The sequence below is a fragment of the Sciurus vulgaris genome (genome assembly GCF_902686455.1).
Source record: "Sciurus vulgaris genome assembly, chromosome: 5".
NCBI lineage: Eukaryota > Metazoa > Chordata > Mammalia > Rodentia > Sciuridae > Sciurus > Sciurus vulgaris.
In genome coordinates, this window is record NC_136465.1 from 88538945 (window position 1) to 88565624 (window position 26680).

The 26680-nt window shown below is 37.3% G+C and overlaps 1 protein-coding gene and 1 long non-coding RNA gene across 4 annotated transcripts in view; one reads left to right on the forward strand and one right to left on the reverse strand.

Annotated features, from left to right (window-relative positions):
• Positions 1 to 26680, forward strand: part of LOC306662028 — a 416277-nt gene that overhangs the window by 185717 nt on the left and 203880 nt on the right. The window lies entirely within an intron of this gene.
• On the reverse strand, positions 24482 to 25684 carry LOC306661390 (RNA-binding protein Raly-like). Its single transcript, XM_079140363.1, has one exon. It carries the CDS (start codon positions 25634 to 25636, stop codon positions 24776 to 24778), a length of 861 nt encoding a protein of 286 aa, XP_078996489.1. The 5' UTR covers positions 25637 to 25684; the 3' UTR covers positions 24482 to 24775.

Here is a 26680-nt window from a genome sequence, read left to right on the forward strand (position 1 = left end):
TGCTATTTTTTTTTTTTTTAATAGGCTGGCATATACAGTGTGTGCAGATTTTGCGTTGTATAGTTGTAGGGCATTCTTCCCATTTGTAGTTGTCACGAGCATCTATGTTTATAATGGCAATTTTTTAGCAAATGTTGGCACATTTTCTAGAGAAAGTGTCAGATTCTTCTGGTTTTTGCAAAGATGCTTTTAGGTTAGTTAAAATATTGTCTGAGTATCAGTAGAGAATCCTACTACTATCACATACTTGTCTTGTGGACCTTGCACAAAATACAATATTACTGAACATCAGACTTCTCAGATGCAAAAGGTTTAATAATACATCTTAAATGTAAAAGTGGTTGTATGAAATTACATATGGAAAGTTTTTCTTCTCACAGCTGTAAAGGCAAGTATTATTATTATAAGTAAACGTTCCATTCTGATGATTTAGGTGAGTGAACTGATACTCTTTCATGCTGACTTTAATAAAATTTTTTAAAATGTGAGTTGTTATTTGCATACAACTACTAATTGAAATCTGATGAAAACTACAAGTGGTGGTTTATAAAAGAATTTTTCCATATGAATTTTTAATTTTCATTGTGAGCTATTGAATTTCAAAATGTGATTATTGAATCCATGCCTGAGTTTCTAGTATGTTCTTTATTCAGCTAACTAAAAATGTTATATAGTAGTTAAATGTTACTTATTTAAAAATGTGCTTTTGAATGAAAATTATTGTGGTTATTTATTTAGTGTCTTTAGTATGCAGGGCATTTTATGTAGTCTATAGAAATTAATTTTTCCCTAAACTCGGCAAGTTTCATTACTGCCGTCTACCATCTATAAAGAACACTCAGTTCAGCAAAGGAAACAATTTCTTCTGTGATTCCAGCCTACCCAGTCCTGATGGCATTTGCATATCAATTCACCTCAAACCTGGACCACACATGATTTGGCCAGTTGGAATGTGAACCCAACTGAGATAAATCAAATTGAATCTCTTGATAATTTAAACTTGGAGTCCCAGAGATTGAGTTAGCAGTGGACCTTATGCCTGTTAAAGAGAATTACAGACAGAAAACTAAGCTCACTTGAAAGTCGTTCTTAAATAAAATAACCACATTGCAGAAGATATACTTAAAAAAGCAAAGAAATTGCTGGTGGTGGGGAAAAAATTGCCTTTTTTAAGCATTTTTCATTTTTTTGCCAGGCCTAAATATACTTTCTGTATTCAGCAATAATGAGATCACCTTGTATATCCATCTTCTGGAATTCCCCCTTTATTTGAGATGGTTTGAGTAAATTTGTATTACTTTCAATTGAAGGGTCCTAAGATGCTTGTCTTGCACCAAGGAAGATTTAAAGTATTTGTTTACTGAAAAACAAACAAAAAAAAGTTTTTTTGGTGAGCAATGATCCTTCTAATGAAATGCACATGCACTCATACACACTCCTTTCTAGAGACCTTCCAGAAGATGAGATGAAACTCAGTTAAACCTTTCCAGGGGCTTCTGGTTCTTCCCATCATGAAATATGAAAGAACACTTTTTAATCATTTCAAATGCTTAATTGTGATTCCTTTTGTATAAGGGACTAGGGAATAGGATGACAATATACACATTTGTTTGAAATCACTGTGAAGTCTTGGGTGGCCACAGGTATAAGGCATGTTATTAAGGCTCATAATTTTGCTGAGTAGGAAAACTAATGCAATGTCTTTTTTTTTTTTTTAATCCTTTGAGAACTGAAAATTTAGAACTAACAATTCTTTTCTGACTTACATTATCCTTTGCGGGATTCAGTGTAGTTCTGCCTCTCTCCTCCTTTATTAATCAATGAAGCAATGGGTCAGATTCAGTAGTGTAAAAACATAGAAAATTCCATCTCCACATGGAACTACGTTGCTATACTTGTGGGAAATTTTCTAAGCTTAAAAACTTGATTATGGAAATAATAAAATGAGGAGTCTTAAACAGTAGACAATGGAAGAAGTCTGCAGCCTAGAAATAAAGCAGATCTTTGGCACTTCTTGGAATTTGAACTAAAAACCACTGGCTGCCATGATAATGGTGTAAGATGGTGCTTTTTTATGTGCTTGATCAGAGCCATATACCCTATCGGCTATATCCTGGGTGTTCATTTGATTACCTGTGCCTGTTGGTACTCATTTGTCCCTGTGAAAAGAAATTATGAATTGCTTATGTAGTAATCATTCAGCCTAACCCAAATTCAGCTAATTCAGGGTGAAAGAGAGCAGCTGTTGACATCAGCCTCCAAATTTACTGAGGCAGGAAATAGGACTTGGATTACCCAACTGAAACAGCCAAGTAGCCTGTTCCTGTGGTTTGGGTTATAGGATGCTCTGCCTTTATCACCAGAGAGTAGCCTCATTTTGTTGGAGTCCTTTGCCAGTTGCTTTCTATCCAGCCTCATGGTAATGAGAATTTATTTATTTATTTTGTGTGTGGTAGTGGAGATTGAACCCAGTGGTGCTCTACACTGAACTACATCTCTAGACCTTTTTGTTTTGTTTTCTTTTTTTATTTCAAGACAGGGTCTCACCAACCCTGGACTCCAACTTTCCCATCCTCCTGCCTCAGCCTCCAGAGTAACTGGTTTACAGGTGTGTATAAGTACCCAGCTGGGATTTTATTTTTAATGGCACTTCCAGAACACCAAATTTTTGTGAATTATGTTTTTATACTGTGTCTATGTGAGAAGAGAGAAAGCAGAAGGAAATTTGGGGAACAAAATAAAATTTTCCCAAGTGAAGATTATTGAAAGATGAATAAGTGTATAGAATGCTTTGGAGAAAAGAAAAATAACTAACTGACTCAACATTGTTATAAAATGAGATGCTGTTTAAAACAGAAACAAGCATGGGGCCATTAAATGGAGAGGGATTTTGTGTACCTCATTAAAACAATAATGAGAATATAATGTGCTATTTGGAGACAAAAATCAATGCTTTTAAAGCCATGACAACATAGCATCATTGGATTCCCTAAAAGCATTTCAATAACCAAGCCTTGTTAATTTACATTGCAAATTATTATTAATTTAGCTTGGGGTATAAAACTTTGGAATTATAGAGGAATTTTAATGAAAGGGCAATATATGTCTTCCAAATGCAGAGTTATCCATACTCCTGTTACAGGGCTCCTAACAACCAAAGTCCTGACAGGGCACCTGAAGAGGCTAGGAAAGATCAACCCCAGTGAGCTTAATATTTTATTTAAATGATGCTTCTTAAAGTGCTTGATCTCAATTTGTCCTTTAAATAATTTAACCAACACCCTAACCTTCTGCAGTCTTATTTAAAACTGCAATTTGTATAGTAATACATTGTGTGGCAAACGAAATTGAGCATAAATTTACAGCACATAAAGTCGCAATTAGTGAAGGTAAATTATTGAGGCCTTACTCCTGTAAGTTCAACCAACAGGCAGAAAAAAAAAAACAATTATGAAGGTGAATGAAAAAAGATAACTTGTTATTTGTTCAAGTTCACTGAGTAGGTGGGTGGTTCAAGTTATTCTTTTATCTCTCCCTGGTTCCCCAAGAGTGCTATAGTGATTAGTCTTCACCATAAAGCCACCCTAACTGGGCCTCACCCTACACTTGAGCATCCTTCTGCTCTCCACAGTCATAGGACACTGATTATAATTTCCTTCTAGATGTATTGAGAGGTCAGTTTATTTGTTTTTCTAGATCCACAGGGATATTTAAATACAATAGAGGTGTGTTCCTCCTGATAATCGTTCCAGTATAGAATATATAGAATTATAGTAATTAAAGATGCAAATTGACACAAGTTAGTAGTATGGATGAGGAGACAAGAAAATACTCTGATTTTTTTTTTTTTTTTAATAAAAAAAGCAAGAATTAAGGAACGAAAAAAAAAAAAAGAGCAAGCAAGCAAACAAGCAAACTCAGTCATGCCAAGGAGTGAAAACAAATTTATCTTGCAGGTTAAAAATTAACAGGTATCATAAACCCAATGACAATTTTCTTTGATAATGCATCAAGTCAAGCCTAATAAAAGTAGTTGGCCAAGTCATGCTTCTGCTTTTTTTTCTACCACCTTCTATGTAATGGCTTTCTTTCATTGTGATGGTGTTACCTGTAGTTGAAAAAATTTATGGCTAAATAAACTAATTAATGTTAACCACCATTTTGTCATGTGAAGGCTAAGGACTGTAAACAAACATCAAAAGAAGCAATTGTTCTTTAGATGACGTCTGTTTATAATAAGAGACAAGAAGTATGCAATGCATTTCAAATAGAAGATGGTTTTATTACCACCATTTTGTGTTACCTTAGTTACTTATAGGAGTAGTGTAAAGTTAGATAATTGAGGAGAAATAGTCCACATTGGGTCTTAGAGGATGATGCATTCTGAGCTTCCATTTCAAATAAAAGAAAATGTAATTGTCAACCTATTCCCAAAGACATTGATACTAGTCAACACTGATAGGCATAACCAGGATTTAGAATAAAACCAAAAAACTTCACACACACACTTGTAATCAGGGAGCTCTGTAGAATATTCCTCTAGTCATTTCTAACTTGAATAGATTCTATAACATTGCTAAATTTTTAATGGCATGTTTATTTTTTATTGTTAGTTTTGCAGCTAATTGACTTATATAATAGCTAAGTTTTAGTTTGAATATATATTACTGAACATAAAATTTCCAGAAACTTTTGTTAAGGAAAAAATATAAGTATCCTTTTCCCTTTTTTTTTTTTGTACTGAGGATTGAACTCAGGGGCACTTGACCACTGAGCACATCCCCAGCACTATTTTTTTTTTTTTTTTTTTTTGAGACAGAGTCTCACTAAATTGCTTGGGCCCTCACTAAGTTGCTGAGGCTGGCTTTGAATTGCGATCCTCTTGCCTCAGCCTCCTGAGCTTCTAGGATTACAGGCATGCCCCACCACGCCCAGCATAAGAACACATTTTTAACATCACATGGTAACAGTAACTCTAAAACTAAAAGGCGATTTAACTTTGCTGTAGAAAAAAAGAATTTTTAGAAAGTAGTTTTAAAAAAACGATAAGAACCAGCAGAAGCCACCATTTTTAGAGATATTTATTCCCTGTCTTGGTGACTACAACATCATTTGCGTTTTCCCCCTTTATGTAGCCATAGCTCATAAATTTATATGGTTCCATTTTAGTATGTGTTTTCTTAGTCATTTAAAAACTTTTTTTCTAATAGAATTATAGTGACACTTTATTATCCATTAATGGAATATTTTCCTAGCAGTTAACAAAGCAGTAATTGAAAGCAGTTTAACCATGTAAGGTGTCTTTCTTTCTAAATTATAGTATATGCCTCCCCACTAAAAGGACAGACTGAAGAAATGAAACTTTTATGAGGACAGACATGATTGTAAACAGGCAATGATTTATTTGTGTTGCTATTTAACTTTTGGAGTTTTGTTTTACTGTTTTAGTTTCATACTATAAAAAATATGTGGACGATCCATTGAGGGTGGGGTTTAGTACTCTGTGTCCAACTTGGGGATCTGCACATAGTGAGTGAGCGCTAAATGTGTATGAGTTACATGTTGTGGACTGAATTGTGTCCCCAAAATTGATTTGCTGAAGTGTTAATCCCAGTATACCAACATGTGATTATATTTGGAAATAGGATTTTTGAGGAGGTAAGTAGGTTAAAATGAAGTCATTGAGTTGGGTTCCAATATGACTGGTATCCTTATAAGAAGAGGCATTTTGGACATGGACATGTGCAGAGGGAAAATGAGGCAAAGAAGCAAGAAGGTGGTCAAGGGGAGAGGCCTCAGAAGAATCCACCCAGCTGCTCTTTAGACATCCGAACTCTGGGACTAGGAGCAAATCAATTTTCTGTTTAAATCATCCTGTCTGCAAATGAAGTGAACAACGTTTGTCAACAGAAGACTATATTTTATTATTCTATTGTCTGATTTTTGGTCCTCTGCTTTCTTGATAACCCTCAAAGTATTAACTGTGAACCGTTACTGAAAATTGCTTGCATATTAGAATATTCACTTGATGCAAATAATTAAAACCTTTGCAGTTAATTTAATGCCTGCATTTCAAGTTGTCTTTGAGCTTTCTCTTATGGAAAGATCATGTGACTGAGGGGAACCAGGGTTCTCTGTGAGTCTCTGTCCTGTACTAACTTCACCACTATCAGGTTTTACCCCACCCCTATCAAAGGAGAGTGATGATACTTTATCAGGTAGCTGGGAGATTGAAATGAAATGCTATGTGTGGAAAAATCACTTTGTAAACTTAGCAGTGTTAAGCAAACACTAGTCATTGTAACCACAAGTCTGACTTCCTGAGAAGTAATTGTTGGCAAGTAGGGATTTGTTGTGCCAGCGAATTTATCATTAACCAATAATAAATTATTTAAAACGCCAAGGCTCCAGGTTGAATCAGAACCTTAATGTATGTGATCGTTTTTTAAAAGCGATTTGACAAATTGAAGTTCTAAATTTAGTTATGAAAAAAACTGCCTGTAGTTTCTTTGAAGTTTATTTTTTAAGATGAAAGGCATAGATTTTTAAAAATTTTTTCTTCAGTAATTTCGTGTGATAGTTTACAATGGTCTATATGATCAAAAATCCATAAGTTCAAGTAGAATATTATTGTTACTGTGGTTAGTTTATATTTTATTTAATTTCTTGATGCATAAATATTAGATATAACTCCAATGTAAGTCTATTGCATAACATTCTATTTTCCCTTTTACCAGTCCTACTTTATTTTATGAAGCAATTTGAAGGTAATTAAAGAAATTAGCTCCAAACTATATGGTCAGTGGTCCGCAACTCTAAATTCAATTATTCTTAAGTGCCCTGGTGTGTATGACACTATCAGCTGTCAGTTACCTGGTGGCAGCAGCCAAATAGTAGTTAGTATATCTAGTTTATTTGCCAGATTTGTCTTAGACACATCACCAGTGATATCTATTTGTAACATCCAATGTTGAAGATGGGTATGTGTTCACTTTTAAATTCGTTTTTCTTCAACTGACTTTTCAACTCATTATAGTCTCTGCTTTTCTGTGTTAGTTTCATGTATCTGTAACTAATTTTAGATCTTCCCATACCTCAGTATGTTTTTAAACCTCCTTCAATGAACATAGACTTGATTTGATGAGACACTGGTCCTTTTAAAAGGCCCAAAGTTTTAAAATTAGGATTAATCTATACAGAAATAGATGACCTCTTTGCTTGTTAGTTAAGGTTGAAGGGACAAATTCACAAAGTTTTCAAGTTGGATTCATTTTGGCTATAGTCAGATTTGACTATCAAATCTTAGAATCTGAAATATGAGGAGTAGTGGGCGTCTTTTCTTTTAATCTTTCTTATCCTTTTGTATAATATACATAAAATGTACCTTATAGCCATATCCTTCTGTACTGTATTTTTTCTCAAATTTCCTGTACTATTAGAAACCCCCTTTATCTAAACAGACATAATCTACATTCTGTGCCAGTTAAAAACCAAGGGATTTTCCGTAAAGACCGTTTTCCCTTCCTTGTGCTCTAATGAGCACGTAGAATCATACAGAGGACTTGGGCTAGGACTTCAGCTATGATCACTGCATTCCAAAACTCAGCCAATAAATAAGTTGCTTCATGCTCTCAACAGATGTTTCACTTTTAGGTTATGGCTCTTCTGAAGACCATTTTTCTTTCCCTAAAGGAAATATAAACATGGTCATAACCAGAAAACTGCTTCTGAGCATCCAGGGACTCATCCACGAGTGGCAGGAGCGGTGGCAGGGAGCGAATGCACCCCTCTTGTTATTGTTTCTCTTTCTTGTTGCCACTTCATATTTCAGAGGTCACTTCATTTACTATGAGAGTGCTTATTTTTATTTTTACCTTTAAAATGCTTATTGACTGGTTTATGTGGAAGGTTCCAGTACAATGAAGCTTAAGATCATTAAGAGGCAAGGGGCTCTGCAGACTGCACAGCACACTCTAATGGATCCATCCTAAACTGGGCTGGAAAAGAGATTTCAAATTGCCCATCTTGCAACTTCAGTAAGACTTTTCATAACGAAGAAAGAGGTGCTCATAAAGAGACTGATATTCTCCAAAAAGAACAATACAGACGGACTTGCCATTTTGTTCAGAGTGAAATCAAAAAGAAAAAAAAAATCTAATTTTTTCCCTCTCTGGAGTTATGCTTTCCATGAAAGATTAGGCTATTTTTTTTTTTCTGTAGAAACAACTTTATGCAAATCTGAGTTCCTATTTGTGAACAGTGGTATTATTTGTATGGTATGTGCAAATATAGTTTATAGGCACATTTCTTCCCTTTCCAGGGTAACATTGCCATATAATATACTCAAAGATTGATGTCTATACCTCTAACGAGTCCGCTACAGCACTGAGAACTTTGTCTACCAGTGTGAATGGGGAGAGGATTAGGGGAATGTTGGGGAATGGGAAGGAATTTCACAATTACCCAGCTGTGGACTGAGTGCACTATTAACAACAACAGCACACCATATTACAAAGCATTTAGAAACTCCCCAGACTGAAGATCAGAGAATGTAATTATAGGATGAGAAATTTAATAAGGTATATGGTAAAAATGCAATCTTTTTGCCTGATCATCAAAGTTCTTTATTTAGCTCTTATTTTGTGGTTATCTGAAGAAAAGCTTCCAAATTTTCATCCAGATTATATGATTTTTTCTGAATGCCACTTACATTCAAGACTAGGAGGCTATTTTCAAGTTCACCTGGTGACTAAAAATCCAGTTTAAAATGGTTAGTGAGCAAAATGATGAAATTCAAGAATTCAAGAATTAGGAATTCTATTCTTTTTTTTTTTTTTTCTCTTTCATTTAAAAAAATATTGATGCTATATAGATAGAGTGGTGAGTCAGACAAAATTAAAAGTTTTTGGATCTTATTTGGCAGAAGTAAAGAATGAGAATTCTGAACCCTCAATTTTTCTGCTCAAATAAAGGTAACAGTATGATTAAAATGCATAGAATTCTGTCTGTATTATACTTGACTTATTCTTTTTTCTAAAATGCTAACACCTCATTTTTAATCTACTAATGGATGCATGATAGACAATTCAAGTTTGAAAGCATTGACTCGAAATGAGTCAGTGAAAAAGAGAGATGTGTTGTTGGAAACGGGTGATTAGGAACTTTTTTTTTTTTTTTTTTTTTTTTTTTGTGGGTGCTTGGGGATCGAACCCAGGGCCTTGTGCTTAGGAGGCAAGCACTCTACCAACTGAGCTATATCCCCAGCCCAGGAACTCTTTCCATTAATCAGATCATCCTCAATTATTTAGTCAGTTAAGACATACATTAAGCAAATATTTATGTTGCCTGCTGAGATGTCATGTATGATGCTAGACATACAGGTAAGTCAGTGTTACTGTTGCCTTTAACTAGTATGAACAAGGCCCCACTAACCTATTTACTAATATTTTCTCCTCCAAGCCTTATAACCATGTGTTGAAGGATATACATTTTACAAATGAGGAGCCTGAGATTTGCTCAAGTTAACCCAGATGATAGGCACCTGCATGACACAAAGTGAAAAATTCTGAACCAAAGGGGCCTTCAAGATCATCTTAGCTTCAAAACCTCCATTCTTTTCCATCTCCATCTCATTTTCTAAAGTAATTACTAAGCCTTGTTACAAGGCATCTTTAAAGAGTCAGTGTAATGTAATGGGTAACACTATAGGCTCTGAGCTTGACTGACTGAGTCATGATGGTGATATGTGCAAGTTTTTGAACCCTTGGTGCCTTTCCTTCCTGTTCTGTGAAGTGGAAGCATTAATGCTGTCTACACCTGTCAAATGGTAGTAATAATTAAGCAGTAAATAAGTGAATATGATAATAGTTAAACACACATACTTTGGAGTTAGACTGCTGGGGTTTTGATTCCAAGCTCTATCACCAATTAACTGAGTGTTCCCAAAAGTCATTTTAGACTCTGAGTATTAATGTATCTGTATATTGCAAGGAGTATACATCTGTGCTACATCTGTTACTTATTACACACACTCTGCTAAGGTTTGGATGTGGTTTGAGTGTCCCCTGCCCCCACTGGCCCCTGCAAGTCTTCCTGTGTTGAAATTTAATCCCCATTGCAGTATTAAGAGGAAGTTTAATCTGACTATGGTGTTTAGAGGTAGGGCCCTTAGGAAATGATTAGGATTAGAGAAGGTCATTAGAATGAAGCCTCATGATTGAATTCTGGTGACTTTATAAGAGGGAGAGAGATCAGTTGTACACAAATACATACATACTCCCTGTCTGATGTCCTAAGCCACCTCAGCACTCTGCCAGCAAGAAGACCATCACCAGATGCAGCTGCTCAGACTTGAGCTTCCAGAACTGTGAGCCAAATACATCTCTTTCTTATAACTTACCCAGTTTGTGGTATTGTGTTAACAATTTAAAAAAATGAACTAATGGACATAGAGACTGTTCCCGACTTGCAACAATTAATGATTTTTTGACTTTATGATGACGTGAAAGCACTTTGCATTCAGTAGAAAATACACTTCAAATTTTGAATTTTGCTCTTTTCTGCTACCTGGTTCCCAGTCAGCCATGTGAGTGTGAGGGCAAACAACCAACACTCCACACATACTGTGCTGCTGAGCAATGCTGTTCTGCAGATTAGGTGCATTAAATGCATTTTTCACTTACTGTATTTTCATTTTAAGATGTAGTTATCAGGATATAAGCTCATCATGGCAGGTAGGCTGAGTACCTTGCTTGATTCCTACAGAAGTAATGCTGGAATTAGGTCTCCAATTTTGGCAGTACCCTTTGTATTACTCCATGATGCTCTCGAAATTGTTTTACTGTAAATGTTGACTTATAAAAGTTTAAGACTCAGAAATGGCTGCATGGTAAGGATGTGCCACCTGGTAAAACTTGGATCTCTTCCAATTTGATGTTGGGTCATATTCACAATGCCTGGTTGGTGAGACCAGTATTTCTAGGTTCTCACTGTTTGGCACAGAGAAAAGGTAAACTCTTGCAGTGATGTAGATAGAAGTAAATACCACTGAGCTGGCCATGTTCCCACTGACAGTTCAATTATGCTTATCTGCTTAGAGAGACAATATCCACATCCTAGAAGTTGTGGCTGGTTTTTAAAATTAATTCCTTTTATCCCCCATGAATTTCTAATACTATTATAAGCATCATCAATACAGTTTATTGAATTTTTTGGTTTAAATTTCCATTAAATTTTAATAATATAAGATTATGGCTTAGCATATCAAGTTGTTTCCAAAATTCTGTCTGTTTATGGATAGTTTAGCATCTAAGTTTAATATTAAATTCTTGGTATCTTTCATAATTTCATATACAAGAAAAGAACAGAAACAAACAGTTGCTAATATTGGCTAATGAATGCGTTTGGGAAATTGCTAGAAAAGGCTTGGAGAAAGGAGTCCTTTATCATGTTTTGTAAAAACAAAACAAAACACCATGTTCCTCCTGAGATGGAAACCCCCTGTTGGTTTCATCACAATACCTAATTTTGGCTAAAGTGTAATACACACTGAGTAAGGCCAGGGTCAAGTTTTCTTTTTCTTTTAGATTTATGCTTATATTTCTACAGTTTCTATTAGAAGAAAAAAAAAAAAAAAACAGGAAGTAAAAGTAGTCTGAGTCCTAAACAGTCTGAAAGGAAATGGCAAAGCTACGCAATTCCATATTTCATAGTTTAGACAAAAGAAAATATTTGGTTTTTAAAATAATATCTTCTTAAGAATATTTACACAGTTGATTTAACATTATATCAGTTTATGCCCTTTGTATGTTTTAGATAACATTGTTGAATTTCCTTTGACCTAACATGAGGCAAACTTGCCAATGTGGAGAGCTAGACAGGCAGGCAGGCGCTTCTCCCTCCATCCAACAAAAACCATTCATTACACAATTGTTGTTATTAATTTACAAAACGTTTTTCAGCACTGTGCTGTGTGACTTCACCTCTCAGTTAGTTTTGAGGAAAACCACATTCCTCAGATTATTCTCTCTTATTCTTATTATACTAACTGGGTATATTTTGATACTGAACACAGGTTCCTCCAAAATCTGAAAACAAAGGAGGTTTATGCACAATCATGTTCTTTGGGCAGCTCTCTCAGAAAAAAGTAGAATCCCAAACTATTTTTGTGACCTGAATCTTAGTCTGCTGCATTTGTGTTCAAAGTGGGTAAATAGCTAGCTACCTTTTGAATAATCAGATATAGTTTGGGTCAGATAGCCTATTGCAGAGAAGCAATGCGTGACCTTCCCACCTGTGGACTGGTGCCAGCAGGTGTCTGTTCTGTGAGCCTGACAGTCATGCCTCAATCCTATTTTTATTTTGCTTCTTTGGTACCTAACACTCTTGGCAATAAGTGAAAATTGTTTTTATGAGTCAAGACATGTTGGGGAAAACAAATAAATATCCACACAATACCGGGTATCCTATTATTTTTAGTTACAAATCATGTAGACTTTTGTTTTATTAAATATATTTTGATATTAGTTATGTCCAAATAAGAAAAATACTCTCCAAGTTCTCCTTGATAGGGAAATAAAATACAAATTGTAGAAAGTCTATGGTGGTGCACATAATAATTTTGAAAAATCTATGTACAGTACAACTCAATTATAAATAATTATGTATTGAAATATTATTGTAAAGCAATTATTTCAAAGAGTGCATTTCTCCATAGGAATGACATTGTAAATGCAACTTTGGCTGCCATGACAGTCTTCTAAACCACTTCCATTTAAACTGTAGCTGCTCAGAGCTGTATAGATAGTGAGTTAAATTTACCAATCCTATGGGAAGTCTGATTTTGGGTTACAGGATATTGAGGTGCAAGGGCTATATCTGCTCACAAGGTAGCCTCGCAGGAGCATTGGAACCTCCTGATTCGGTACCACTCCTATAGTACTCATAGACAGCACTGGGCCTGTGAGCATCCACGAGAGCAGGGAAGGGCCAGAAGTTGCATCATCAGATGTTCCCTGTCAAGTGAAATGTTTGGAAGGGGGGTGATTTTAGAGGGAAGTGATTTCCGGGCCACAGCAAATGTCAAATTTTGGTGACATGGGATTTCTCTGTGAAAATGCTTCCTGGTCAGTTTATATAAAGCATTAGATATGTAGAATTATATTACCTAGAAAACAATATGACATGAACAAAAATTGAAATTTTTATCACAAAATGTCTTTCTAGTTATACCTTTTATTTTCATGATTATTTAGTCTATAGAACAGAGGGCAAAAAGTAACTGCAGGAAAACCAAACAAATAAACAAAAGAATTCTGAACCACCACCGGTAATGGGTAATGGGTAGTACAAAAGGTACCCCGTAGGCTCTGAGTTGTTCTACTGGAGGTCTCCTTCCCTCCCTGCTGCCGCCCCCACACTGAAGGGAATACAGTACAGCAGTTTTAGAACAGGGACGACAGCAGAGTAAATGCATGCAAAATCCAAAAGAAGCAGAATGTTAATTGTGGGGAACAAAGGGCACCCACATTGTGGAGCAGGGCTGTACCATTGTGCAAACCAAAGAAAAGCCACTTCAAGATAATAAGTAATACAAAAAAAAAAAAAAAAAAAAAAAAGCACAGATATTTACAGAACCTTTGCAAGGTCAGCAAGTCCTTTGTAAGTGATATATAGTAATTTGCATATGAAGTTAACTTTAAGCATATAACAGATTGGGAGTTCCCTTCACGGTAATAAGGACCTTGAAAGAGAATATTATTGCAATAGAGATGAACAGGGGACAAGAATTGCATGGGGAGCATAGAGGAGGGCTGCTGGCCTTGGATGCTGGCCTTTTGGCCTCCAAAATTTACTCAAGTAGGGAACATTTCCTTGATCCCTTTGGATAAAAAGGCTCCTATTATGGAATGATAGGGAGATGTATGTCAATCTCCCTTGGGGATTGTAGTATGTATTTGTACTGAAGTTAATGAATTCCACACTCTCACCTATTCTACTAGCTCTTTTTTTTAATAAAGTATAGAAACACAGAATTCTAATGAAATTGATATTTGAAATTGGATGCCTCCACAAGGCTAATATAGTAGAAATTTTGAGACCCAGAGTAGGAAAAACCGAGTATGTGAAACCAAAATAGAATTTGTTCAAAGTATGTTTCTGACCATCCTCATTACATGGTACATTTATTTTACCACCTTAAGGGCTGTATTATTCATTCTTGATTACCATCATATTACTGTAATAGCTAGATCCATTTCTGGACTTACATTAATTTATATTTTTATTGTAAATATGAAGTTGTGGTTACCCCCACCATTCCGCCTGAGTTTCCATAACTACCATTACTCAAATATTTCAGTTGAGCCTCAATTTTTCTTAATTTATCTGGACACTGTTAGAAAATCATTTAAGTCTAAGTAGTACAAACTTGCTGTCTACATAGCTGGATGTCTTTAGATGTTGTTGATATATAAAATTAAAAAAATGTGAGGTGGCAGATATCTTAGAAAAAAGCTGATCCAATTCCCCACCAAATGAAGGGGTCCTTCTCTAGAGCATGATCCTCTGATTTCAGTTGGGAAGTCCCTGTGACTACCCTGAGAGATAAATCCATAAGGGTAGGCTCTTTGTATGTTCACCTAAGGTGCTGCCATGACTTTCTCACAGTGGTCTCTTATTAGTGTCTTGGAAACTCAGAATAAGTTTTTCATAAGATAAGCCTTCATGCTAGGTTAGTGGTGCACACCTATAATCCCAGGGCTGAGGCGGGAGGATTAAGTTCAAGCTCAGTTTTAACTCAGGCAATTTAGCAAGACCCTGTCTCCAAAAAAAAAAAAAAAAAAAAACAAAAAAACAACAACAACAAAAAACAACAACAAATCTGTATAATTCATGTTATTAATTATTTTCTTCTTTAGGCTAAAGATCCATGAATCCATGATCTCTACACATTCATCTGTCCATTAGGCTGGGTTTTTTTTTTTTTTTTTTTTTTTTTTTTTACTTTTAATTACTTGTTTATTTCCTGGTTTGAATAGGAAGAATACTGTATTACTGTTTTTTTTTTTTTTTATTGTAAACAAATGGCATACATGTTGTTTCTCTGTTTGTACATGGCGTAAAGGCATATCATTTGTGTAATCATAAATTTACATAGAGCAATGTTGTTTGATTCATTCTGTTATTTTTTCCCTTCCCCCCACCCCTCCCACCCCTCTTTACCCTCTATACAGTACTTCCTTCCTCCATACTTGCCCCCCTCCCTAACCCTAACTCTAACCCTAACACTAACCCTTCCCTCCCCCCATTATGTGTCATCCTCCACTTATTAGTGATATCATTCGTCCTTTGGCTTTTTGAGATTGGCTTATCTCACTTAGCATGATATTCTCCAATTTCATCCATTTGCCTGCAAATGCCATAATTTTGTCATTCTTTATGGCTGAGTAATATTCCATTGTATATATATACCACAGTTTCTTTATCCACTCATCATTTGAAGGGCATCTAGGTTGGTTCCACAGTCTGGCTATTGTGAATTGAGCAGCTATGAACATTGATGTGGCTGTATCTCTGTAGTATGCTGATTTTAAGTCCTTTGGGTATAGGCCAAGGAGTGGGATAGCTGGGTCAAATGGAGGGTCCATTCCAAGTTTTCTAAGGAATCTCACCTCTGGGTTGCTGACAACATGTTTTCACAATGTTTTACAACAGGCTGTAGATTCTGGTCAATAGTTTCTGGTAATCCTACTGTTTGAGCACTATCTGGCTATCAGGCTCAATTTACTCTTTTACTCTCTGTTGGGAACAGAGATAGCTTTAAGGGCTTTGTTCCCATTACTGGGAGGGAAACCTTAGGGAGTTGAGATAAAACAGACAGCTTAAAAAAATGTCCATTCTTTCAATAGTCTAAAGATTGGTTCTTGTTTAAAGTACTGTGATCTCAAATAGGGGATAGAATGTAGTTCTCAATCGAAATTCAAGATAGCTATTATACAAGCTGAATATATTTTTACTCTTGCTAATTTCATTTTGTAAAACTGTTACCTGTTAATGTTTTGCAGAAGTAGCTGCTCCAAGAACACACAACCTAGGTAACTTGTGATAATAAGCCATCACCTATAGAATAGATAGTGGTAACTTCCAGTACTAATGCAGACTCCAGTTAGATAAAAGGGTAAATAACTGTAAAGTTATGGACATTAAAGTTAAAGCCCATTACTCTTACTTTATGACTGGTGAGACTGGCTTGCTAGATAATTAAGATCAAACTTAGAAATTGGAATTAAATACAGAGGTAAAGAAAAGTCCATATTTGGGTCTTGCCCTCAACGTCAGTCTGAACCCAGGGAATAAGAGAACTTCTCTAAGGAGCGTTGCAACTCTGGGTCACACAACCTCCTGATCAAGGAGATTGTTGAGACTAGAGGATGAAAAATCATCCAGTGCATCTGCTGCAGAGGAGGGTCATGGAAAAGGGGAAACATCCCTTGATGCTTCTAAAGGAAGTCACCTCATCAAGAGACCCTGCCTAATCAAAGTCACTGGTGGAGCTAAGGAGCCGCTCTTAAGTTCTGTTCGAATGACCCCTGTGGGAACTCAGCTGACTCTTTAACAAGACAGGAACCAGGTCAATTTGACCAGCTTGATCTTAGATACCCAGCAAAACAGTTAAAACCAAAATATAGCCATTCTTGGGCATTTAAAGGAAATAATAATTAAATGTAACTTAAGATGTACACTTGTACTAGCCCACTAGAATAAAGACTGGAATCTACAAATGAGAGAAAGATTTTCAGCAAATGTGCCTGATAACTATCAAGAGAAACTGCCAGAGTCAGACATTTTTAGGTCAGTTTAAGACCTTCCTAAGCTACACAGGTGGACTTAATCTATGTTTGCTAGTATGATTATCTATTCCTAAGTAACAGAAGTATAGAGATCTCTATTAAACACAGGTATACCAATAAAGGGATATTTTACAAAATCAGATGACATTAAGTAGCTTAACTATTTTTTCTGGGGAACATCTATGACATTAAGAGTTAAATGTCGTGTTTACATTCCTGATAACCTGGACAATGTTAAAGTCCCCAAATAAAGGCCTTGTCCTCTCCAGCCTTTGCTAGGCCTAGTTTATGGGAACAATTTCTCAGTTCTTCCACCTCCGGTGAGAGATTGACTTCTGTCATTTTCATGATACTCAGTTGCATGTTTCAGATGCTGCAACATTTACTTTGTACTAATCTCATTTCAGTACTTGTGTCTTTCTGTTCTATCATAGAAGCACCCACCCCCAGATGACTTTACACCTGCTCTACCCCAACCAGGCTTCTTCCTGGGACCCCTTGATTGACCTGATTTTTAGAAAAGGAACTCCAAGCTGCTTGCCCCACGCCACCCACTCCAGCTCGAAGAGCTAGAGCGGTCATCGACCTCCTTCCCCAGCAGCATGGAGTTCCTGAGATTAGAGGGGGGAATGAAGCCAGAATTGGGGAACAGGTAGTTAGTGCAGAAATAGGGGATCGGTCAAATCGAGGAAATGGCCATAAAATCATCTGCCTCTGGAAGTTGGAGACTGCCCCTGGAAGAATGGAATGTCAAGGATCTCCGGAGTCCATTGATTACCAAATTTACCTGCCTTTATCAAGGACTGTTTATCAAGGACTGCAAACAAGGGGCTGCTAATTGGTGGCCCGCCCCCTGGGCTCTTGCCTGCCTGAAATCGCCTAGTCACCTTCATCAGGGAAAGAGTAAGTGCTGTACAGGTACTAATGCTTAGGCAACAATACCAGTCCCTCCATCAAGGAAATAGCTTTGGAGAAGAGTATATAGAGACAGAAGTTCCATGATTAGAACTTACCAGAAAAGAAAATGGGGAAATGAAAGAATGGACATTTTTTTTAAGCTGTCTGTTTATCTCAACTCCCTAAGGTTTCCCTCCCAGTAATGGGAACAAAGCCCTTAAAGCTGTTCCAGGAAACAGCCCCAGAGAGTAAAAAAGTAAATTGAGCCTGATAGCCAGATAGTGCTCAAACAGGAGGATTACCAGAAACTATTGACCAGAATCTACACCCTGTTGTAAAACATTGTGAAACATGTTGTCAGCAAACCCAGACCCCCTTTGAAATTTCCTGGCAGCTTTGTTCCCCATTTTTCCTTTTTTTCCCCCCTTTTCCCCCTTTCATGTGTGACCCCTCCCGATATGTGGTTTTCTGCCTTTATAAACCTACAGATTTTCTGCTAGGGACTCGACTCCTCTAGTTGGGTCCCAGCGCGCTGGAATAAACACCTCTTGCGGTTTGCATCAAGTGACGCCTCCTGCGGTTGTTTGGGGTTGCCGTTGATCCACGGGACAGAGTTGGGGTTTCCTTGTTGGGGGCCTTACAGTATACAGAATGTACAGAAGAACTGTCCAGTGGAATATATAGTAAGCTTAGAATCTTAAAACTGAGTAACCTGCATGAGCTTTTGACTCTGATTTGATAGTCTTATTTTATCACCTGTGGGAAGGTCATTTTAAACCTAAGTTAGTATCAATGATTCATTACTTTGAGTAGACTATCTTCTGCTACATAGTCCACCCTGAGGTTAAATTCTAGACTTCTCTTATTAAATTGTCATCCTACAACTGGAGAATGATCTAGCTCCATGTTTTCAGTTACTATGAAAGGGTCTGATACTATAGTCAGACACAAATAACTAGCATGCACAGAGAAAAATAACAAAAGTAACAGTTACAACAACAGTGTCTTCCTTTATAAATATTCAATTTTCACAATCTCTCAGAATAACTGTATGTGAATAAGAATGCTCTGTTATCCCCATTTCCCAGATGAAGAAGCTGAGGCTCACAGAGGTAATAATACATAGAAATAGCCAACATTTAAACAGGGCTTATTATCCTCCAGGCTACTCTAAGGGCTTTACCTATATTATCTCTAATCCATAGCAACCCTAAGAGGCACTGTCTCATTTTACAGATGAGTAAATGGATCTGAAAAGGCAACTTTCCTGTTAAATAGGCTTAAATGGAGAAAGAAACTTACTTGCTTAAAGTTGGGCTGGTGGTAAATAAGTTGAGGAATAGGAATTCAAATTCCAATCCATCCAATTTTAAGATGCTGTGTCCTTTTTAACATGCCATGTTCCCAAAAACCTAGAACTGGAGTCTAACTAGTCAGACGATTCTCACAACCCAGTCACCTTTCCCCTCCCCTGCCAAGATAACGTCACCGGCTTTTGAACAAATTCCAGGCACAGCTCCATCAGCCCCCCAGGAAGAAGCCATTGCTTCACCTCTGCCCAGGGCTCTGAGCAATGGCTGCGAGCACCAAGCCTGCAGGTGCCCTCGCCTAGGACTCCCTTGATTGCTCCTAATCCTAGCAACACTCATGGCAAAGAGGTAAACTGCTTGTCTCAGAGAGGATTTACGATCCTGACAGCATGGTGTAGACAAATCTTTATTGCCCTGGTGCCTTGGGAAAGGCATTATCTGCCCAGGGTGGGTAGTGATAATGCTTTACATCAATGGAAACTACCCTGGTGTTAAAGTACAGTTGGAAGGATTTGTTTTATTCTATTTATCAACACTTTAGGATATCTTTAAAGAGACACTTCAAAATGAAGGTCATTTTAAAAATTCAACTCAAAACCTTAGAATTTACCCATGTGACATCTTCTGTAAGTTGCATTTCAACATGAAAGGTTTTTTGGGGGGTTAGGTCTCAAAGGATAACTGATATTTTATTAAATGACTCATTTTAAATCTTTCTATTCTTATGTGATTATAACCTTAGATTTACTTTGAAGAATGTTTTGTAGAAAACAAAAGTTTTGTCAATTTATATTTTAACTTGATTTAAAATTAACAATGACTATGACCTTTTCTCTGAGGTCAAACTGTTGATAACATCCACCCAAGGATGCATATTTCATCTTCTATACCTCAAAATATACATTTGCTTACATTTCACAACCTATGAAAAGGTACTTCTCTTGGTCTCAGTTTTGTCTTAAGATTCAGTTAGTATGGGGCTGGGCTGTAGCTCAGTGGAAGAGCGCTTGCCTAGCATGCATGAGGCACTGGGTTCAATTCTCAGCACCACATATAAATAAGTAAATAAAATAAATGTCTGTCAACAACTAAAAATATATTTAAAAAAAAGCAGTTAGTATGTTCTTCCTACCTCATGGGGTTGATTTAAAAATGAAATGAGATAATATGAAAATAATTTGAAGAGAAATAGTATAATGAATTCCATATAATTTAAACCACTGAAATTTATTTCTATGGTATCTGTTTCCAGAGACTAAACACACTGGTGCATAGTCCCATTGTAATCTGCATCATGTATTCTATGTGTTACATGTAAGGAATCCCATGAAAACCACGCTGAACACAGGAAAATCACATAGGGAGTTTATTAAGCAAACAAAAGTGTCTCCCTGCAGGATGAGAGAGAAAATGAGAGGAAAAGAAAGGGAACAAGAAAGGATATGTGCTAGAGAGAGTGGAAGAGCAAGGAGGATAGAGAAAATGAGTAGGACAGAGAGAAACAAGAGAAAAAGATGGCAGGGTAGCTACCGTGAAGTAGTTGAATTCCACTGGGCTAACAGGGACCAATAACGGAGAAGGATACTTGCAAGCTGACTGATGAACCAATAGCTAGCTAGGATGTTCACAGATTGACAAGTGGTTGGGAGGCAGGGAAAATGGCTGGATCGGAAAGGGCGGGGAGAGCAGTTTTGTACATTACATTACATATGTTGAAAAAATGACCATGACAAGAAAATCCTGCTATTGAAAGAATGGACATTTTTTTAAGCTGTCTGTTTTATCTCAACTCCCTAAGGTCTCCCTCCCAGTAATGGGAACAAAGCCCTTAAAGCTGTTCCAAACAGAGAGTAAAAGAGTAAACTGAGCCTAATAGCCAGATGGTGCTCAAACAGTAGGATTACCAGAAACTATTGACCAGAATCTACACCCTGTTGTAAAACATTGTGAAACATGTTGTATGTTATCAGCAAACCCAGACCCCCTTTGAAATTTCCCGGCAGCTTTGTTCCCCATTTTTCCTTTTTTTTCCCCCTTTTATGTGCGACTCCTCCCGATGTGTGGTTTCTGCCTTTATAAACCTACAAGATTTTCTGCTAGGGACTGGACTCCTCTAGTTGGGTCCCAGCGCGCTGGAATAAACACCTCTTGCGGTTTGCATCAAGTGACACCTCCTGCGGTTAGTTGGGGTTGCCGTGGATCCATGGGACAGAGTTGGGGTTTCCTTTTTGGGGGCCTTATACTATCAGGAAAAAATTTAAGGGTTAAGAAGGGTACTGGGCAGGATTTGGGAGCCTCAGCTTTTGTTCCATGTTTGTTTTATCTGGTGACCAGACCCTCACCCTCTTCCTGTGAGAGGTCATTTCCTCTCTCAAGGTGCTAGTTTTTGTAGAGTGCTTGCCTTGTAAGCATAAGGCCCTGGATTCTCCCCAGAAACCCCCCCCCCCCAAAAAAAAAGGTGCTACTTTTTTAATAGGTGGGAAAACGTGGGGATTGTATGAAATAGTATCTACAGTCCTCTTCAGATCCTTTCAGTCTTTTCTGCTTAAGATCTCTAGTTTTAATGCTGGTTTTGGTTATCAAAGAGCATATTAAACAGGATAAATGCAAGATTATCTCAATAATTTTACTTAAAAGTATTGAAAGAGAACCAATGTGAAATTGTCCTTTAAACACACTAATAGTTTTCTAAAACTCATAACTTAAATTTGCCACTAAACTTATCATAATTGAAACTGCATTAAACTCACATTTAGAGTTATATTAAAATAGCTAGCATAGTTATTAAGCATTTCCTTTGTACAAGGCACTTTGATAAACACTTTTTGTACAGTATATTATTTGTTATATTGGCACTTTGACAAACTCTTTGGCACTTAAAGCACTTTGGTAAACACTTTATACATTACATTATTTTATCCTAAAATTAATCCTGGGCAGTAAGTGTCCAGTGTCTGTCTTAAGATATAAAGGATGGTGGAACGAGACAGACATCATTACCCTGTGTAACATTCACACAAATGGCATGAATCTGCATCGTGTACAACCATAGAAACGAAATGATGTACCCCATTTGTGTACAATGAATCAAAATGCAGTCTGTAAAAAATTTAAAAAAAAAAGGACTGTATTTGGATACCTGAACCTAAAATCCTTATCCAAAGATTTGAACAAAGATTTTAGAAGTCCTGACTCTGAAGTAAAGATGATACCTGTTCTTTTGTTAGAGTAGTTTCAGATCTCCTCTTTTTTAAAAAAAAAAACTTCCACTTTAAATCCGATCTGAATAATTGTAGTCAGATATTATGATATTCAAGATAAAACAATTTTTTTGTTACTTTATATACTGTACTTGACCATGGCCTAGAAGAGAGCAGTTTTGCAGCAATGGGAGTCAAATTGACAACTCATGTGACATCCTTCCATGACAAAATTAGGGATGAGGGTAGGATGTTGAGTTGTTTGACTTAGGTTCCCATGTCACTTGACACTTTTTAAAGCACAACTTTAGGCCCATATGTTAGAGAAAGCTTTTAATTTTATCCAGTAGAGGGAGATGGTATATTAGCTATTACACTGCAATTTTTAATTCCATATTTTTTTGTCATTTCCTATAGCATCTTAATAGGTGAACATGGGATGAGAAGTGTTTTGATATTTTAAAGACTATGGAAGTGATAGGATTGAATTATTATAGGGAATTATATGTAACTGATTTTTATAGAGTAAAATTAATAAAGTACTCTATATATATTTATAGATAATGAAGGGAGAGAGAATCTAAAGTAATTTCCAGGATGGGGTGTAACTCCATGGTGGAGCAGTTGCCTTTCATGCACAAGGCACTGATTGGATTCTCAGCACCACAAATAAATAAGTAAATAAATTCATAGAGGGGTTAGAAAGAGATCTCCTTACTGTTTAATAACTTAAAACTTAACTCTATTCCTCTTGTACTATCATAAGCAGCGTGGGAAACTCTGAGTAGGTATAGATTAAGTGGTCATGTGGTGCTCAGGGAGGGCTGACATGATTCTCCCTCACAATTGGGAAAACAGTCATCATCAGCAGGGTTCTTTATCCTTGAAAGCAACCACCAAATGAAAGCAAATGCCAGGTCTTTGGCTAATAGTACTATTTATCTATTTTCTCCTAAAATTTTAAATATTTTATAAAACTTGTAATTGTTCTTGATGTAGAGCAATATTGAAGTGAAGGTACCAGAATTTAGACCTGAAGAAAAAGACATCATCAGCATGTGGGAGTTGGAAAAAAGAATCATATGAAAACTTTTGATGAAGTAAAATACCAGAGGTGAGTTCCTGGTATAAAGTAGCTTATAATTTTTTTTAAAAAAATGTTTTTTAAATGTTATTTTCATTTTAATCTTCTCGTTTTCTTTTTTTAATAGGCAGATTATTTGTATAAGGTCAAGATGAATGATTTAGATGTTTTCTTGAGTAACAGTGGAAATATAAGTAAGTCATTTAAGAAGCTCTAAACCTACTCAACCCAACTGCAACCATTGAAGCACTTAGTTAGCTGCCTGAAACAAATTCTCTTCAGTCTTCTTATCTTCTCTTTGGAAAGTGCTCTAGTACCCTCTTCAACACCCAAATACAGTGCGTATACACACAAACTCCACTATCAATGAGCTCTCAGTTAGTCTTCAACAAACAGTCCTTGGTGCAGATTATCTCTGCCTAGGGGTTGATGTGACTTCTAGAACATCTTAGAAAAATGCTGAACCTAAATTCCTGGCTGGTACCTGTGCAGGACACACAAAGGCACATGCTGACAAATGCACCATACCTCTCCTGGGATATATAGCTTGAAAATGTCATTATTGTTGGGTTTTTGTTTTTGTTTCTGCACAAAACTGCAATATAGAGAGTGATTCTCAAACTGGGATGCACTGACCCCCAGAATTTTCTCGAGGTACTGTGAAATTTTTAATGTGTTCTTCTGTATGCTGTTTCCTTGCCTTCCCGGGCCGATTCTGCTTCAGCTTTTTGTTAACTTCTAGCAGCATCCACACTAGAGCTTGTCACCTTAAACTTACTGTGATGCTTTTACTTTTTTATTCTTCCAAAAATTTTATTTGTTTTTATTTTTAAAGACTGCATTTTGATTCATTGTACACAAATGGGGTACAACTTTTCGTTTCTATGATTGTATGTGATGTAGATTCACACCATTTGTGTAATCATACATGTACATAGGGTAATGATGTCTGTTTCAGTCCACCATCTTTTCTTCTCCCACCCCTTCCCCCCTCATTTCCTTCTACACAATCCAAGGTTCCTCCAATATTCTCTCTCTCTCTCTCTTTTTTTTTTTTTTTTTTTCTTTTTTTAGGTTTAGATCCAATCTTTTTATTGTCAGGGTCCCCTCCTTGTACTGCCCACCTCTCCAAAACTATAGAAAAACCCAAGCCTGGGCTTGTCCTGGGGAGAGGAGGCAGAGTGTAGAGAACCCCCTGTGTGCTGCCCTCTAGCCTTGGCAGTGCAGACAGGGAAGGTGCATGGGGAACAGAAGACTGGGAACTCCACCTGCAGAGGATGTGGCACTGGCTGGGATGTGGGGGTGGTGGAGGAGTGACTGCTGCCAGCTTTTCTCTGGCACCCACTACAGGCTGGCATCCAGGGGTGGGTGCCCAGCTTGAGGTCTGGGACACTGATGTCCTTTTGCTGGTGGCCGCTGCTCCTGTCAGGCTGCTTACTGCAAGGCCCCATCCTCCGCATCTGTGTCCTGGCTGTGCTCCAGTTCTTCCTCGCTAGGTGTCAGTAGGCCCTCCTCATCGCCATCATCTCGAGTCTGGGTTTCTCCCTGGGGTGTGCCTGCCTCAGAAACTGCATCCTCTTGGGGGGCTGGTGGTAGGCTGCTGCTGCCACTATTGCCACTGCTACTGCCACCACCGCCGCCACCACCACCACTGTTGCTGCTGCTTCTGTTCTTCTTCTTGCCATCTGGATTGGCCTTTTGCTCCTCAGCAGTTTGCTCCAAGCGGCCGGATAGGGCATCGATGTTGGACTTGATCTGCGTCAGCTCTGTCTTGATGGTCTGCAGCTCACTGCTCTTTAACTTGATCTTGGTTGAGCCGGTGGTGATGGCTGAAGAGCGAGCAAAGAGCTTGACAGGTATGGTAGTTTTGACATGACGAATCAAAGGGACTGTAACCCGGGGTCGCTTCACAGGGACTGCCTTGGGTACTGGCACAGGTGACAGGAGGCCATGGTAGTCAAAAAGCCTATATATGGTAGATGTTGCTCTCTTTAGCCCTTTGGGTCTGTTGGGCCTAGGTTCTCCAGTCACGTTGATATCCAGGGTCTGCCCAGCCAGTACCCTCCCATTCTCTCCCAGCACAGCTGCCTGGGCATGGCGCTCATTGGCATACTGGACAAAAGCATAGCCCTTGTGCACCAAACAGCTGGCCACACGGCCATACGTGGAGAAGATAGTCTCCACATCAGACTTCTTCACCACAGCTGTGTTGAGGTTTCCAATGAAGACCCGAGAGTTGATGGACTTAGGGTCATTCTTGTTGGTTACATTGCTTGTCTGGATCTTCAAGGACATGATGGCCACCAGTACTGAGGCTGGGCTTAGCCAGCTATTTCCTCCTTTGGGTTACAGGGTTAGCAGCAACTGCCTTTGGGAACAGTCCTCACCCTCTGAGTCTGGCTTTGGGAAGCTCCAATATTCTCTTAACCACACCCCCATTATGTATCATCATTCACTTATCAGAGAAAACATTTGGCCTTTGGTTTTTGGGGATTGGCTTATTTCCCTTAGCGTGATTTACTTTTGTTGAGTCACTGAAAGTGACTATATCATATAGCAGATAGGATTTCACCCAAGCATCCTTATCAAACATACTTCTCCCAGAATCTTTTTTTCTCTTTTATCTCAATAATTAGAAATGCTCTTATATCCTTCTATAACAAGAGTACTTTGTTGTGTCAACAACAAATTAATTCATTTCTTTCCTTTTGAAGAATTATTTTTATATTTTTCTTTATGCTTTCCATTCTGTTTAAATATTTCTTGTGCTTCCTGGCTTTAATCAATTGTTCAGTTTGAGATATATGATTGAAAATATAAGTAAAATTAACTACAAATAACTGGAAAGTTTCAAATCAGTATCCAGGCAAAACAAAATAAAACAAGCCCTGCTAATTTTAGGTGTGAACTATCTTTGTAAGACTAGTTATCTTCCTCTCATGTGTGAATTTCAGTTATTACTCATTGTCTATTTAAAGTTTGCATTACATTAATCATATCCTGAACTATACAACATACTTTGCCAATGTAAAAAATGCATTAGAATTTTGAAAAACTCAGCATACATATTAGTTTTAATGAATTTGATTTATGACACCTACCAAGAAATGTTTGGGATATATAGATGATATTATATATAAGATAATTTGTATCAAAGAAGTTGGCATATGAGAGGGGACTCCTGAGAATGCTTAGGCACTGTCTAGTTCAAACCTTGACCGCACCCCTTTGGTTGTAAATGGTTTTTGTATTTTCATTACTTATGAATTCCTTGTCCTCTTTCTTATTTTGTACCTTTTGTAGTCACATTGTGTCGCATTGCATGAAATGGAATAATTT